The 12,595-nt window shown below is 51.2% G+C and overlaps 1 protein-coding gene across 1 annotated transcript in view; it reads left to right on the forward strand.

Annotated features, from left to right (window-relative positions):
• Nfatc2 (nuclear factor of activated T cells 2) overlaps positions 1–12,595 on the forward strand; it is a 113,902-nt gene that overhangs the window by 96,243 nt on the left and 5,064 nt on the right. Inside the window, exon 10 of the mRNA XM_027423325.2 lies at positions 9,877–9,962. Within this exon, the coding sequence (XP_027279126.1) occupies positions 9,877–9,920 (44 nt within the window). The 3' untranslated portion in view covers positions 9,921–9,962. The remainder of the gene's footprint in view (positions 1–9,876; positions 9,963–12,595) is intronic.

The following is a 12,595-nucleotide window of genomic DNA, read 5'->3' on the forward strand; positions in this document are numbered from 1 at the left end:
AGGACCCTGGGGTGCAGGCTCTTTGGACTAAAGAGCCTGCTGTGAGCTACCAAATGAGTTGCATCTGTGGCCCTTTGATTCTACTGTCCCAGAAAAGCTGGAAGGACACTCCCTGGCTGCTGGTTTTCCAAAAGTCTGGACAAAGTGGAGGCTCTGTTGCCCAAACGGAGGAGGGTAGAGTGCCTTTGAAATGGCCAGCAGCTGGTGCTTGCCGATTTCTGGAAGTTGATGGGGACTTTTGAATTCTCAGCTTTATTGAACACCTAAAATAAGTTGATCCCAAGCTGATTAACTAGTTCTCTCCATGTCTCCCTAACACATGGATTGAGTTGTAGTTAGCTCTTGGATGTGGGAAAGGGGTGGCCGGCTGGTATTCCCTGGGTGTAGTTAGCCTGAAAAACCTTGCTTGGCCCACCCACACAGTGTTTTTAAAAAATATATTTAGGTTAGATGTCAACGTTTTAAAAAGCCCACATTCCACTCACTGCTGTCAGGAGTCAAAGGCAAGGCAGAGCCCAGGCAGTGTCGTCTCCTATAGACGGCAGCCACTCCCTGCACCCACACCCCTCCACATCATGGTGAGGACTGGGGCTGGGCTGCTTAGCATCACACCATCTGTCGGTTGTCCTGTGCTTGGCTGGCTTTGGTCACATTCCCTTGGGACCCATAGGCATTTAAGTTTGTGATTCACTTCAGGGACATCATTGACCCCTGAGGCTGCCTAAGGCAGGACCCGCACAGCTGGGGGGGCCTTGGAGGCCCCCACGGCCTCTGTCAGCCTGCTGCCTTCTTCCTTACGGCTGGGAGCCCATAGAAAGCTCCTCTGTCTCTCTCTGAGTATATGCGCCCTGTGTCATGGAGGTCAGAGAGGGTCAACACCCAGTCTTTTCCTCTCTCAGTTGTCACCTTACATTTTTGAGTCAGGGTCTTTCACTGAACCTGGAGCTCACTAATCTGGCTGGCCGGTGAACCCCAGAGATCCGCCTGTCTTCTAGGAGTGGGATTGCTGTGTGCCCGCACATGCAGACATTTTCCGTGAGTTCTGGGTCCACATGCTTGTACAGCAGGAACTTATGCTGAGCCATCTTCTTTGTTTTGATGGTTTTATCGTGTGTTTGCATTAGGATTAGCTCAAGAGTGGCTGCCGTTGTCTTCAGTGTGTGTACCCCACACTCCTCCTCTACTAAACAGCCACCCACCCCCAAATGTGTCATAAGGGTGGGCCTATCCCAGCATTTAGTCAACCATTTTTACTGCAATGTGGTGGCTTGTCCTGTGGAGTTTCTCTGGCCCAGTTTCTTTCTGCCTCTATTGTTCCAGTGGGGAGGTTCAGCCTGTTCCTCTGCCTCTGGAAGTCATTTGAGAGGTGTGGTCAGCTTCCCATAACTGAAAGGCTACCCACCTCACAGGAGGGCTGTGACGTCAGATGGCCTTGTCCCAGGAAGTTAGTAGTGCTTACTAGGGAATGCTTCCCCCCACAGCTCCCCCAGGACGCTAACTGTGCTGGGTGACGCTCTGTTCCTATCCAGCTCCCACAGAACACTAACTGCGCTGGGTGACGCTCTGTTCCCACCCAGCCAACCCTTCCTCTCCGGTAAGCTGGAAAACAGCTCTAAAGGGAAACTTCCCTGCGCCCACAATGGGAGAATTCAGATCGATGGGAAAGCCAGATGAATGCCCCAATTCTTCTCCATTATTTACCACTTTACAAATAATAGGCCAGTCTTTTAACATCCTTCCCTGGTGATCAATTGGAGTTGTGTATTTGCAACTTATTTGGAGCCATTATGAACTCATGGCCTTAACATAATTGATGTTTTAAGGTTTGAATGGCCAATTTGAGCAGGTCCTTTTGTCCCTGTCATTGGTTGGATCTAAATAAGGACTTCCTACCCTGTCTTCCTCTGCTTAGCCATGTGCCTGGGGCATCAGGGAGGAAACAGTCGTATGTGTAAACTAAGGCTTGCATGTTTTATTAATTACATGAACAAATAAGAATCAAAATTACATACTCCCTATTGATATTCCTTGAGTATAAATTTGGATCAGAGCCCCTCGTCATGACCTTTGGCCCCTCTGATTGTTTAGTGAAGGCTGGCTGCCTAGAACCTGCAGTCATGACTCTCTAAAGAGCCCTCAGGCAGCAGAGTGTGGGAAACCCTGAGTTCCATGTCAGCCCCACATGGCAAGCATGATGGGGTGTGCTGGTCACCCCAGCACTGGTGAGGTAAGGCAGGTGGAGCATCGTTTACAGAGGGAGCCTGAGGCTAGCCTGGGCTACCTGACCTAGTCTTCAAAAATTAAGGACTTTAAAAAATTCCCTACTTTTACCATTGTCATTCCTAAAAGTGAGAAAATCTTAATCACATAAGATGCAGTGTTCACAGTTTCAATTGTTCTGTAAATGTTCATTATAGATAACACATTTATAATATGTATTAGCTATATACTCAAGGATTTGTACTTACATGTTATATGTTGGTTACATTGTAGTGTGTGTGATGTATATTTCATCCTGGATCCAAGCAGAGTGCAGACTCTGGCCAGCTTAGTGTCTGGCCACTTTCCATGTAGTCCCTGCTCTGCCCTGCTTTGTGGTGTCTCATGCTCTGAGAGGTGGCTTTGCTGTGTCATCTTCCAGGTCTGGGTTTTGCCCCTAACGGGAGGGTTTGTATGTGGTATTATCAGTGAGCAGTGGTCTCTGATTCAGCCACGATGGCGTCCAGGGCGCCTCATCAGAGTGGCAGCTCCTGGGCTCCGGGCAAGCACAATGCCTGGACTCTGTGTCTTCGGCACACCCTTCACTCCACCTGACTGGCTCCCCGAATCCCATGCTTGTGGTTTCCTTTTGTTCGCATCAGCTGTCTGAACTGTGCGCTTGGTTGTCAGGCCTGAGAACTGGCTTCACTGCAGCGCTTCCTGGAATTCGCTTTTGCTTTCCACCTTAAGTGGCTGTGGCTTGCTCGTTGCTGCCATTCTCCCCTGTTTTTTCCAACCTTGTAGTTAGTATTCCACCACACTGCTTGCTCACCCATCCTGCTGCTGTTTCCGGGTGTTTTCTCCTTGCTGTCTGGGATTTTCTTTCCCTCCTGGCATGTGTGCCGGGGTTATATCTCAGGTGAGACCTGCCTGTGGAGTTGCTTGGTTATGGGGTGTCCCTGCTTCCAGCATTGGGAACAGCCTTGTCTTGTGATTGTTCTCCCCGTCACAGGGGCCACCAACTCACCTTTCCGTTTCTTATTGATACTTTGTGTGTATGTGTGTGGGTATGTGCACATGAATGCAGGTGCCCACAGGAGCCAGAAGAGGGCATCAGAGTCCCTGGAGCTGGAGTTATAGGAGGTTATGAACTGCCTAAAGTGGGTCCTGGGAACCAAACTCAGGTCTTTTGGAAGAGCTGTACATGCTCTTAACCACTGAGCCATCTCTCCAGCCTCACACCTTTCCATTTGTTTGCTTAACTGGTGTATGGCAAATAGTGTCTTTTGGTGAACAGTTCTCTTCAGCTAAATTCATTCCTGAAAGACGTGTACTTAATGTGACTCTGGTAATCCTCATCACACTGTCACCAGCTGGCAGCAGAGTGTCATCCAGAGCTTGAAAGGCATGCAGGGTCTCATTCTGTCCAGCAGGGTCAGCACCGTTACTACCCACCAAGGTTCTGAGTTACCAAGCTTAAGGGCCCACGAAGGGGCCTTTCTCCCCTGATGTCATTAAGAGACTCTGCTGTGTCACCTTCTGGGCACAGGAGCCCTGCCATCACCCTGCACAGTTCTACTTGGGGTTGACTTTCAGGGCCATGGTTTTCTGAGTCAATCACCCATAGTCCCATCTGCTGAGATGTCCATTCTACCCCATGGGCCTATGGCCCATGCGGGCGGTCAGTGGCTTCCACACACCAGAGCAGGGCTCTCCCTGGGCCTTGTCCCCTGTATCAGTTTCTGTCTAGCCAAGACACACTTGCTTTAACTTTTTATGGGTATGCTGTGGTGACGTGCAGGTCCTGGAACTGTCTGGCTGTCTTCTGTGTTCTGCTTGTCTGTCCTTCCATTGAGTCAGCTCTCCAGCCCCAGAACTCCACTGAGTTTTAGGTCAATCTTAGATCATGGACTCGTTAGTACAGTTAAGGAAAAGATCTTGTCAGGCAGATGAATGATGTGGCACAGAGGTCAAGGTAACCCCCTCGCCCTATGACCAGGAAGCATCTAAGAAGGACAGCCTGAGCATCAATGCCCGAGATTCACCTCTGACCTCCACGAGTGCGCGTGCGCACACGCACACACACACACACACACACACACACACACACACACACACACACACACACACACACACACACGGCCCCTGTGACACACTACTAGGACCTTCCAGAAGACTGTGTTACTAGCCATGTGCCCAGGGTCTCGTTCTAACCCATCCAGAGCCAGGTGTCCGCACACTGGTTCCTGCTAACATGTCTCGGATGGGACAACATGGGATGACATATATCCAAGTTTGGGGTCTCACAAGACCTGGATTCTGTGCTTCTCCAGGTACTCCAAAGGCAAGCTTGACTGGCCAGCCACCCGTCTCCCAGTGGCATCTCCTATATACCTCTGACACACAGTCCTGTGCCTCTTTAGGACAGAGTTCTAGGTTATTGAAAATGTTGCCCACTAAGGTGCCTGGTGGGCATGGGTAGGTCAGAAATGAAGGCGCTGGGGTCAGAGGCTGCCGGGGGTCGGCACCGCAGCACTGTCCTGTGTTGCTTGGATCTTGCAGATGTATGTCTCTCAAGGGCATAGCCGAAGGTAGCGGTTCCTTCACCACCTTGGGGTTTGGTGCAAACTGCTCCACCCACCCCCACCCAGCAGTATGCCATCGCCTGGCTAGCACCTCAGAACTGTTGGGTTTACTCATCCTGAGAGCTGGGGACAGTTTGGAGCAAGGCACTTTTCTCAGAAGCCCTGAGGCCTCGCATGTCTGCCTGCTGGCTGCTGCTGGGCTAGCTTCCCTGAGGCCTCTGGTTTGCAGTACTGGGTGACTCAGAATTCTATTCCACACGTGGTCAGCCCGAGGCAGCTGGTGCTCCCGTGGGGGCAGGATGTGATTTGTAATTCTGACCCTCCCCCTCTGAAGGAAGACAACCCATGTGAGATGGATGTAGGCTGAGAGCCGCCATCTTCAGTACGGGTTTCTATGTTAGGAGGCTGAGAAGATACCCCCACCCCATGACTGTGACAGCATCCTGGCTGGGTCTTAGCAGCTGCCAGCAATGCCTCCAAAGCCTGAAGTTAGGGATGACTGTTGTTGCCTTTATAGAGGTGGCAAGGGATGTGCCCATGAAAGGACAGGGCAGATTTTGGGCTCCAGCAGACTAGCTGTGAACAGTGTCTCCCTGTGATGTTTGTCCTGAGTCCCTTCCCTCTTCGTGTGGCCCTGTGTTGAACAGTTATTACCTTCCTGGGAGTGTGATGGCTGAGTAGGATGGGCAGCTGTGAGGAGAGGCTGATACCCAGAGACCTGTGAAGATGCCAGGGCAGATGCCCACTGACGACGTGGAGCTGACAGCAGCACCTGCTCTTTGGGCAAACCTAGTCACAGGCTAGCCCTGTGGTCCTGGGAGGCAGTCCCTTAATCCTGATGCCTTTCAGAGAGCATGGCTCAGGACATTATGGAGGAATTACTTGGGCAAAACAGGCCTCTTGAGACTGTAGCAGGCAGTCAGGCTGTGTAACAAGGTCCCACAGACATCCATCTCCTCACAGTTCTGGAGGCTGACAGCTCATGATCAGGAATCTGGTGTGGACAGCTCTGTGATGGGCTCTGTTAGGTTCCCAGATAAACCTTTCTGCTGTGTCTCTGAGAGAGACACAGATGGCTCTTGGGAAGGCACTGTTCTCTCTTGTCAGCCTCATCTTGTATTTTGTGAGGCTTTGCATGGAACCTAGGGTCTTGTGTGTGCTAGGGAAGCTCTCCATCCCTTAGCTTCATCCATCTTCAAATGCCATCACACAGGGCTAACAGCTCACAGTACCAACTTGGGGATCAGAGAGAGTTCGGTCCACAGCAAGTAGCTGGGAGGAGGGCTGGACTCAGTGGACAAAGCAAAGACACATGTGCACACCATAACGGTCATGCCAGGTGACCTCTGAGTCCTAAGTACCACGGCTGGGCCAACAGCTCTCATTAGCGGAGCCATACAATGGGGTCTAGGCCTCGCATGGACCCTGTGGGGCTTTTCCCGAAAGGCAATCAATCTGGAATGTAGGAGGAAGGTACACATGCCTGGAGTCATCCGGGGTCAAGGGAAGACTTTAAATGCCCAGAACACACGAGCACATGTAGTGGCGGGGAGTGCAACACAGCCCAGGTGTCTGGCCCAGGAGGTGGTCTTGCCCTGGGCACGTGTAGGCTCCTGTGTCGGGGACTCTGTGAGCAAGTGGTGGCACTGTGGCAGGACCTAGAAGTATCTAGAAGGGGAATTTATGGGAGGGTTAGAAACTACTCAGTTACTTGGCATATGATGGTAAGGTCTCTTGAAGTCTGGTGAGGAGCTGGGGATCTCATCCACAGTGCGGGAGGGGCACCACGTGACCTGTGATGTGAGGACAGGGGGAAGCCGTTTTTGCTGCCTCTGTTCCCACCTGCTACTCCAGCGAGAAGGCTGAGCTGCCCTCCTCTGGCCTCGGTTCTACCTTGCAGGCACAGGCAATCTCAGAAGTTGCAATGTAGCCCTTGACTAAGCCTTTCAAGCCCAATGAGATTCATGGTTTCCCAAACAATTAGCTATGTCTTCATCTCATTTGTGGTCACGGCTGCTGTGTGACTTTGGATGGCTGTTTCCTGAACTCTACCCACAGAGTCTTGCATCAGCCTGTCCTCTAAGAGTCTGGGGTGGGCCACGGCTTTGGTGGCGAGCATGTGGACGGGAGAGGAAGCCAGCCCGATGCTTGCTGCTCTGTTCATCTGCCTTTCTACTGTGCTTGACAGGAGAGGCGTGGCTCAGGAGGGGACTCAGCCCAGGTCTTGATGGAGAGGCTACACTTTCTGGCATTTCTTCCAGGGCTTCAAGTCCATGTGCAGGGATCTGAACGTGGGGTGTATTGCTGTCCTGGGAGCAGCAGGCTTCTTGCTGACCTGCTGGAACATCAGAGCCCTCATGCCCTTGACCTGCCTCTGCTTCCTTTTGTCCCCACAAGTCACAAACACACAGCACTTTCTAACATGCACTGGGACCTCTACCCACGTGTGCCTGTGGCCCCAGGAGTCAGGAAGCCGGCCAGAGAGCAGATCTGGACTCTGGTGACTCTCTCGTGTTCATGGTCATCAGCATAGCTTAAGCAAGTCAGATCTGGACTGATCACAGTGCTCATGGCAGAAGTGCACTGTCCTGTTTGGGTTTCCAGCTGTAGCCTTGTAGGAGACCCCAAAGAGGGCAGCGAGTCTAGGACCAATGGCTTTGGGGCACATGTGGAGGGTGCCTCATCAGCATGGAACTCTCACACAATGCCTCTTGATGTCCATCTCACATTCCCAGGAACTGGCCAGAACCCTCACAGGGGTCCACACCACCTACCTCCTGTTGGAACATTCAGGGAGACAGAATGATAGTCCTAGTTGTCAAAGAGTTCTTGACCTCATTCTCTTTGTTAGGAGACCATGGGTAGCATTGCTGGGTACATGCCACAGAGGTGTCCATATGAGAGACCCTGTGAGAATTTGGCTGCCGCTGTGCTTTCCTTCCAGAAGCTTCCAGAGGTAGTCAGCATCCTTACTCAGTGATTTCTAAAGGTATTCCAGATTTGGAAAGGCCCCAATGGAAGTCCTTGGGGCTGGCTCAAACCCCATAGGGGTTCCTTAGGAACCAGAGCTGGAACACAATACCAGAGAAAGGTTGGCAGGGATGAGCCCCCATTTCTCACCCTCAATAACTCGGCCTGGAAACAGTGATTGCACCAAACCTGGAGCCCAGTGCAAGGCTGCGGTTGGGGTTGCCTGTGTTTCACCAGCACAGTGGGATGGATGAGCAGTTGGCATCAAGGACCCAAGTTGAGCTGTAGGCCTCAGATAGAGAGAGGCCCTGCCTCTGGCTTCACGCCTCTGGCTTCCACCAAGAGCAGCTGAGAAACCTCATCACTAACAGGAAAAGGTGGGGCATCTCGGCTCACACACAGGGGACACTGCCTTTTCCAGTCACAGACCCCCCTCTCTTTGGTAGCAGCTTCTGAGTCCATGAAGGCAGGGCAGGCAGGACCCCCAACTATGGCACTCAGTGGTGCTCTGGCCTTGAACCCATGTGTGTAACACTGTCCCCTCAGGGCTGCTCAGCTTGGTGTTGTGGGGACACACTGAAACCCTTAGCCATGTGGCATTTCTGAGCTGTTTTATTCTAGGAGCAACAAGTGGGGGAGGAGGAGCCACCCTGCTGACAGGCAGGGACCTAAGCCAGAGGCTGGGGCCACGGAAGGGGAGTTAGACCCAGAAGCATTTGTGTAGAGGGGACATAAGGCATGAGAAGGTGTCAGCGAAAGCTGGGGGAGGCCATCTGTATTTCCCAAGGTGGGAACGAGGCTGGTGACATAGCCCAGGTGGTGATATGCTTGCTTGGCAAACCATGGGTTTGGCACCACACATGCCAGACATGTTGGTACATGCCTGTAATCTCCTTGTAGGCGGATCAGAAGTTCAAGGTCATCCTTAGCTACGAGCACTGTCTCAAAAGAAAGAGTAAATGGAGTCAGAAACAGTATATTGGAATGAGGGGAACCGGGGATTTTGGAGAAGTGCCAGCCTTTGGTCCATGGAAACTAATTTGAGCATTACAGTAGACATCCTAACGATGCAGTTCAGGGGTGCTGGCCTGAGGTAAAACCCCTAAGGTGGCCATGGTCGGAGGTGTTATGTTTTAACACCAGAAGGAATGACACCTGCTCTGGATTTTGGAGGCGCTGTCAGGGTGCAGACAGGAAGGCCAGTCGGCTGCCTCGGGGCCTGATGCTCCTGGAATGCAGGAGAGCAGCCATCTGTGTCTCCAGAGAGACTAGGAAAGGCAGGGCCCCCACATCTTACTGTCACTGTGAGAGGAGATATACAACAAGGGCCTTATAGTCCCAGGTCAGCCTGAGACTAACCCCAGTCTGGCTGGAAGTTCAGGCCTGACTTGTCCATGCTGAAGAGAACGCCTCCCCTCTCATGAGGCCCCAGGGAGTCCTGACTCTCCTTGAGATTGGATTCAAGTTCCAGCCGCCCCACCCCCAAGAGCAGTCTCAGAGACCAGCAGTTCTTTGCATCAAAAGAAACTCAGGCCTATTGTACCCTCCAGAGGAGACAAGATGAGGGCTCTGAAAGCTTGAGTGGTAAGAGGCTTGCTCCAAGTGGAAGAGAAAAGACAATAGGTGGGTTTAAAAACAATGACGGCTCTCATTCCCTTCAGGTGTTTTCATTGCTCTGAGGGACGAGAGGCTTTGAAGAGCATTAACTTTGGGGGAATGTTTTTTAGGAAAGCAGGTGACCTCTGATGGGCTGTCACAGTAGATGGGTCCCTCCTGGGATTCCTTTTCTTTAGGATCTAGCCAACTTTATCTCTGTGACGGTCACAGCCACTGGTGAGAGGCCTTCGGGGTTGCTTAGAGACATACACAGCCCTCATCTTGCTGAGGGATTTTTGCCTCAGTGACCACCCCTCTCTGCATAAAGTCCCATGCCTCAGTGGTACTGACCCCAGTTGTTGGGTTCGTTCAGGCCACAAGGTTAACAGAGAGTTGGCCTGAAGCTCTAGTCCAAGGGTGAAGCTTTGTTCCTGGTTGTGTAGCTAGAAACAAATTCAAAGTATGATAGAGGGCAAAGGTAACTTTTCCTTTTCTTCTCAAAAATGGTTTTGCACGTCTTTTTCAGAGCTGATAGACACACACCTTAGCTGGATACAAAACATATTATGAGACCGAGTGACTGGTCTTTGATCCGAGAAATCAAAGTGAAAGGTAACGGATTCTTCTACTTCTCCCTGGGGTCACCAGCTGTGTTTGCTTACCTCGAGTTCACTGTTAAGTCAGAGAATGTGCCAGCCCCAAGGCCTTCTGCTCATTGGCCAACCGTACTTGCGGATCCCACTCTCGAGGGCTGGACAGCCCCAAGATTCTCAGTCTGTGAGGTGGGGGTGGATGCAAGGGTTTGCATGCTGTCCTGGGGGACCCTGCACCCTACAGGAGTGGGGGTTTTGCATTAATTAAAGGCCCTAGGAAGCTGATCAGGAGACCCCATGACCCAGGAGAGCGTGTGTGGCTTTCTATAGTACACAAATGCCCTCACTTGGCTTCCCCTTCTGCATCTGACCTCTGGGGCTGCATAGAAGGGTCGGGTGGCTGGTGACCAAATCAGACTGGATAGGGCAAGCTTGGGAGGCTCACTGACAATATAGTCCCCATGGGTTGAGGAGGAAGTGACGGCTTTCCCATGTCCCTGCCATGTGATCAGCCTGATGCTACAGCTGGCCCACAGAGCTCTCTGGGATAGCGGTTAATTTGGAATTTTGGGGTGCTGGACCATGGGCCGGCTTCCCACTTCTTTTTGTCAGTGAAAGCAGCTGCCTTACCTCTCAAGTAAGGTTCAGATGCCCTTGGCAGAGTCACACTAAAAATCCCAGTAAAAAACAGTGAGGAAAAGCCACGTGAAGTGTGTTCAGATGAACTGACAGCTTACAACCTCCTACTTCCCCCAAACAAGGGATAAAGGCATCCCAACACTACAATACACCCTTCCTGGGAAGGCCAGGTACCCATCCCATCCAACAACAGGGATTCCAACTTTGCTGTGGCCAAGGGCATCCGTTCAAGCTACCCACTGCCGAGCATCTGCCATGGCCCAGGAATTGGGCTGATAAATATTCTATGTGGAGAGACAAGTCCCTTACAGGTCCCCAAGGGTGCAATGTGCTTCTTGGGCCTGGGAACTTGGCAGATGTCCCAGTCATCAGTCTCCCTCTGACCCCAGCACTGACCCATCGTGGGATTTTGTCCTTTCCACTAAGCCTGTAGAGATGGCCTGGCTATGTTCTAGAAAGTTCTCTAGTGGTCTTAGGTGTCCAAAGCTCAGGAAAGGAGCCGAGAAAATATGCAAGGACGTTTCTCCACAAAGTAAACCCAATAATTACATCCTCAGGTGACATCTGAATTGTGAGTGACAGGGAAGGCCCAGTCCTTCAGGTCCAGAACTGGTCCTTGGCTCTAGAAGAGCTTCTCCGAACATCAGCAGAGCCAGGGTGGGGCACTCCAGGCCTGTCCTGGCTACAGTTTGGCCAAACGGTAGAAAACACAGTTGCATTTTGGAAGAGAAGCAGTGAGGCCTGTCAGCTCCTCCCCCAAGTCGCCATTCTGGGGTCAGCAGCTAAGGTGGGGGGTGGGCTGTGGGAAGAACCCAAGAGTCCCTTGTCTAACAAGTCCCCAGGACAAGTCAGTTTTAGCCACGAGAACGTTACCGCTAAACAAACCCAGGCCAGTGCTTAAGTAATGCTAGTTGAGGCTCTGGCTTCCCCAGATTGATGAGTCCAAAGTAGGTAACGAAAATACGCTGTTCTTTTACCTCTCTGCCACTGGCAAACTATGGTGGTGAGGCTTGATGTTGCCACCATTGTGTTTTGTCAATAAAGTTCTATTGAGACACATTGATGTTGATTTGCCTATAGCTGTCTCAATAGTTGAGGCCCCAGTACCCACAAATCTGAAAATAGTACCTAGTTTTTACCAAAAGGGCCTTTTGGTCTCTGGCATGGCCCTTTCAATATGGTCTGTAGCCATTTTTATTGATTCATTTTATTATTAATTTTATTATTCTTAGAGCTATAATACCTCTTATATATGAATAATTATCTCTGATAATGAAAGATGCTATAATTTTGATGCATTTAAGATCTGTCCATCTTCTGTTTCCCAGTGGCAGCCTTGGGGGTCACAATGAAGTTAGATTCACATTCATCCTCAGCACTGGGGTGGGCTCTCCCACACCCTGTTCTAGACTTAGAATGTGGTGCTTTTGACAGAAACCCTGATTCAAACCTGCCCACTATAACTCAGAAAGCATCTGTCCTCTTCCTGCACAAAGCAGTGAGGATTCCGGTCTGCAGAAACAAAAAGGGGCAAATACCGAACCACACAGAACAATTTCTTGGCCAGTATGTAGGCTGCAGACTAAGTGATTGATAGAGTAGACCTGATTCAAGTCTAAATCCAACCCCCTCTTTCCTGCTGCAGCAAGTTACCTCCAGTCTCCAAAGCATCTATCAAGAGTGTAACCATGTTACTAGGGCTGAGGTGGGAATGGTCCCACCATGCTCAGAAAACCTGCATGGTTCATTCTTTTATAGGTAAAATCTCTAGGCCGGTAATAGCCACCCTAAACACCAGCTGTGCACATGGTCCTGCACATGGCACAGTCTGAGGGACTGCGGGGCTGTGTGTGAGCACAGGAATAGGTACTGCTGGAACAAGGGCAGACAGGAAGTTAGATTTGCAAGTGGATGAGGGCTGCGTGGAGACTCATGGACCAAGGTGGGGCGAAGAGCCGGCAGACATTCATAGGAGTCATGGGATGAACACAAGGGGGGTCAGGCTCAGACTTC

Source organism: Cricetulus griseus, chromosome 6, assembly GCF_003668045.3.
Source record: "Cricetulus griseus strain 17A/GY chromosome 6, alternate assembly CriGri-PICRH-1.0, whole genome shotgun sequence".
NCBI classification, from domain to species: domain Eukaryota; kingdom Metazoa; phylum Chordata; class Mammalia; order Rodentia; family Cricetidae; genus Cricetulus; species Cricetulus griseus.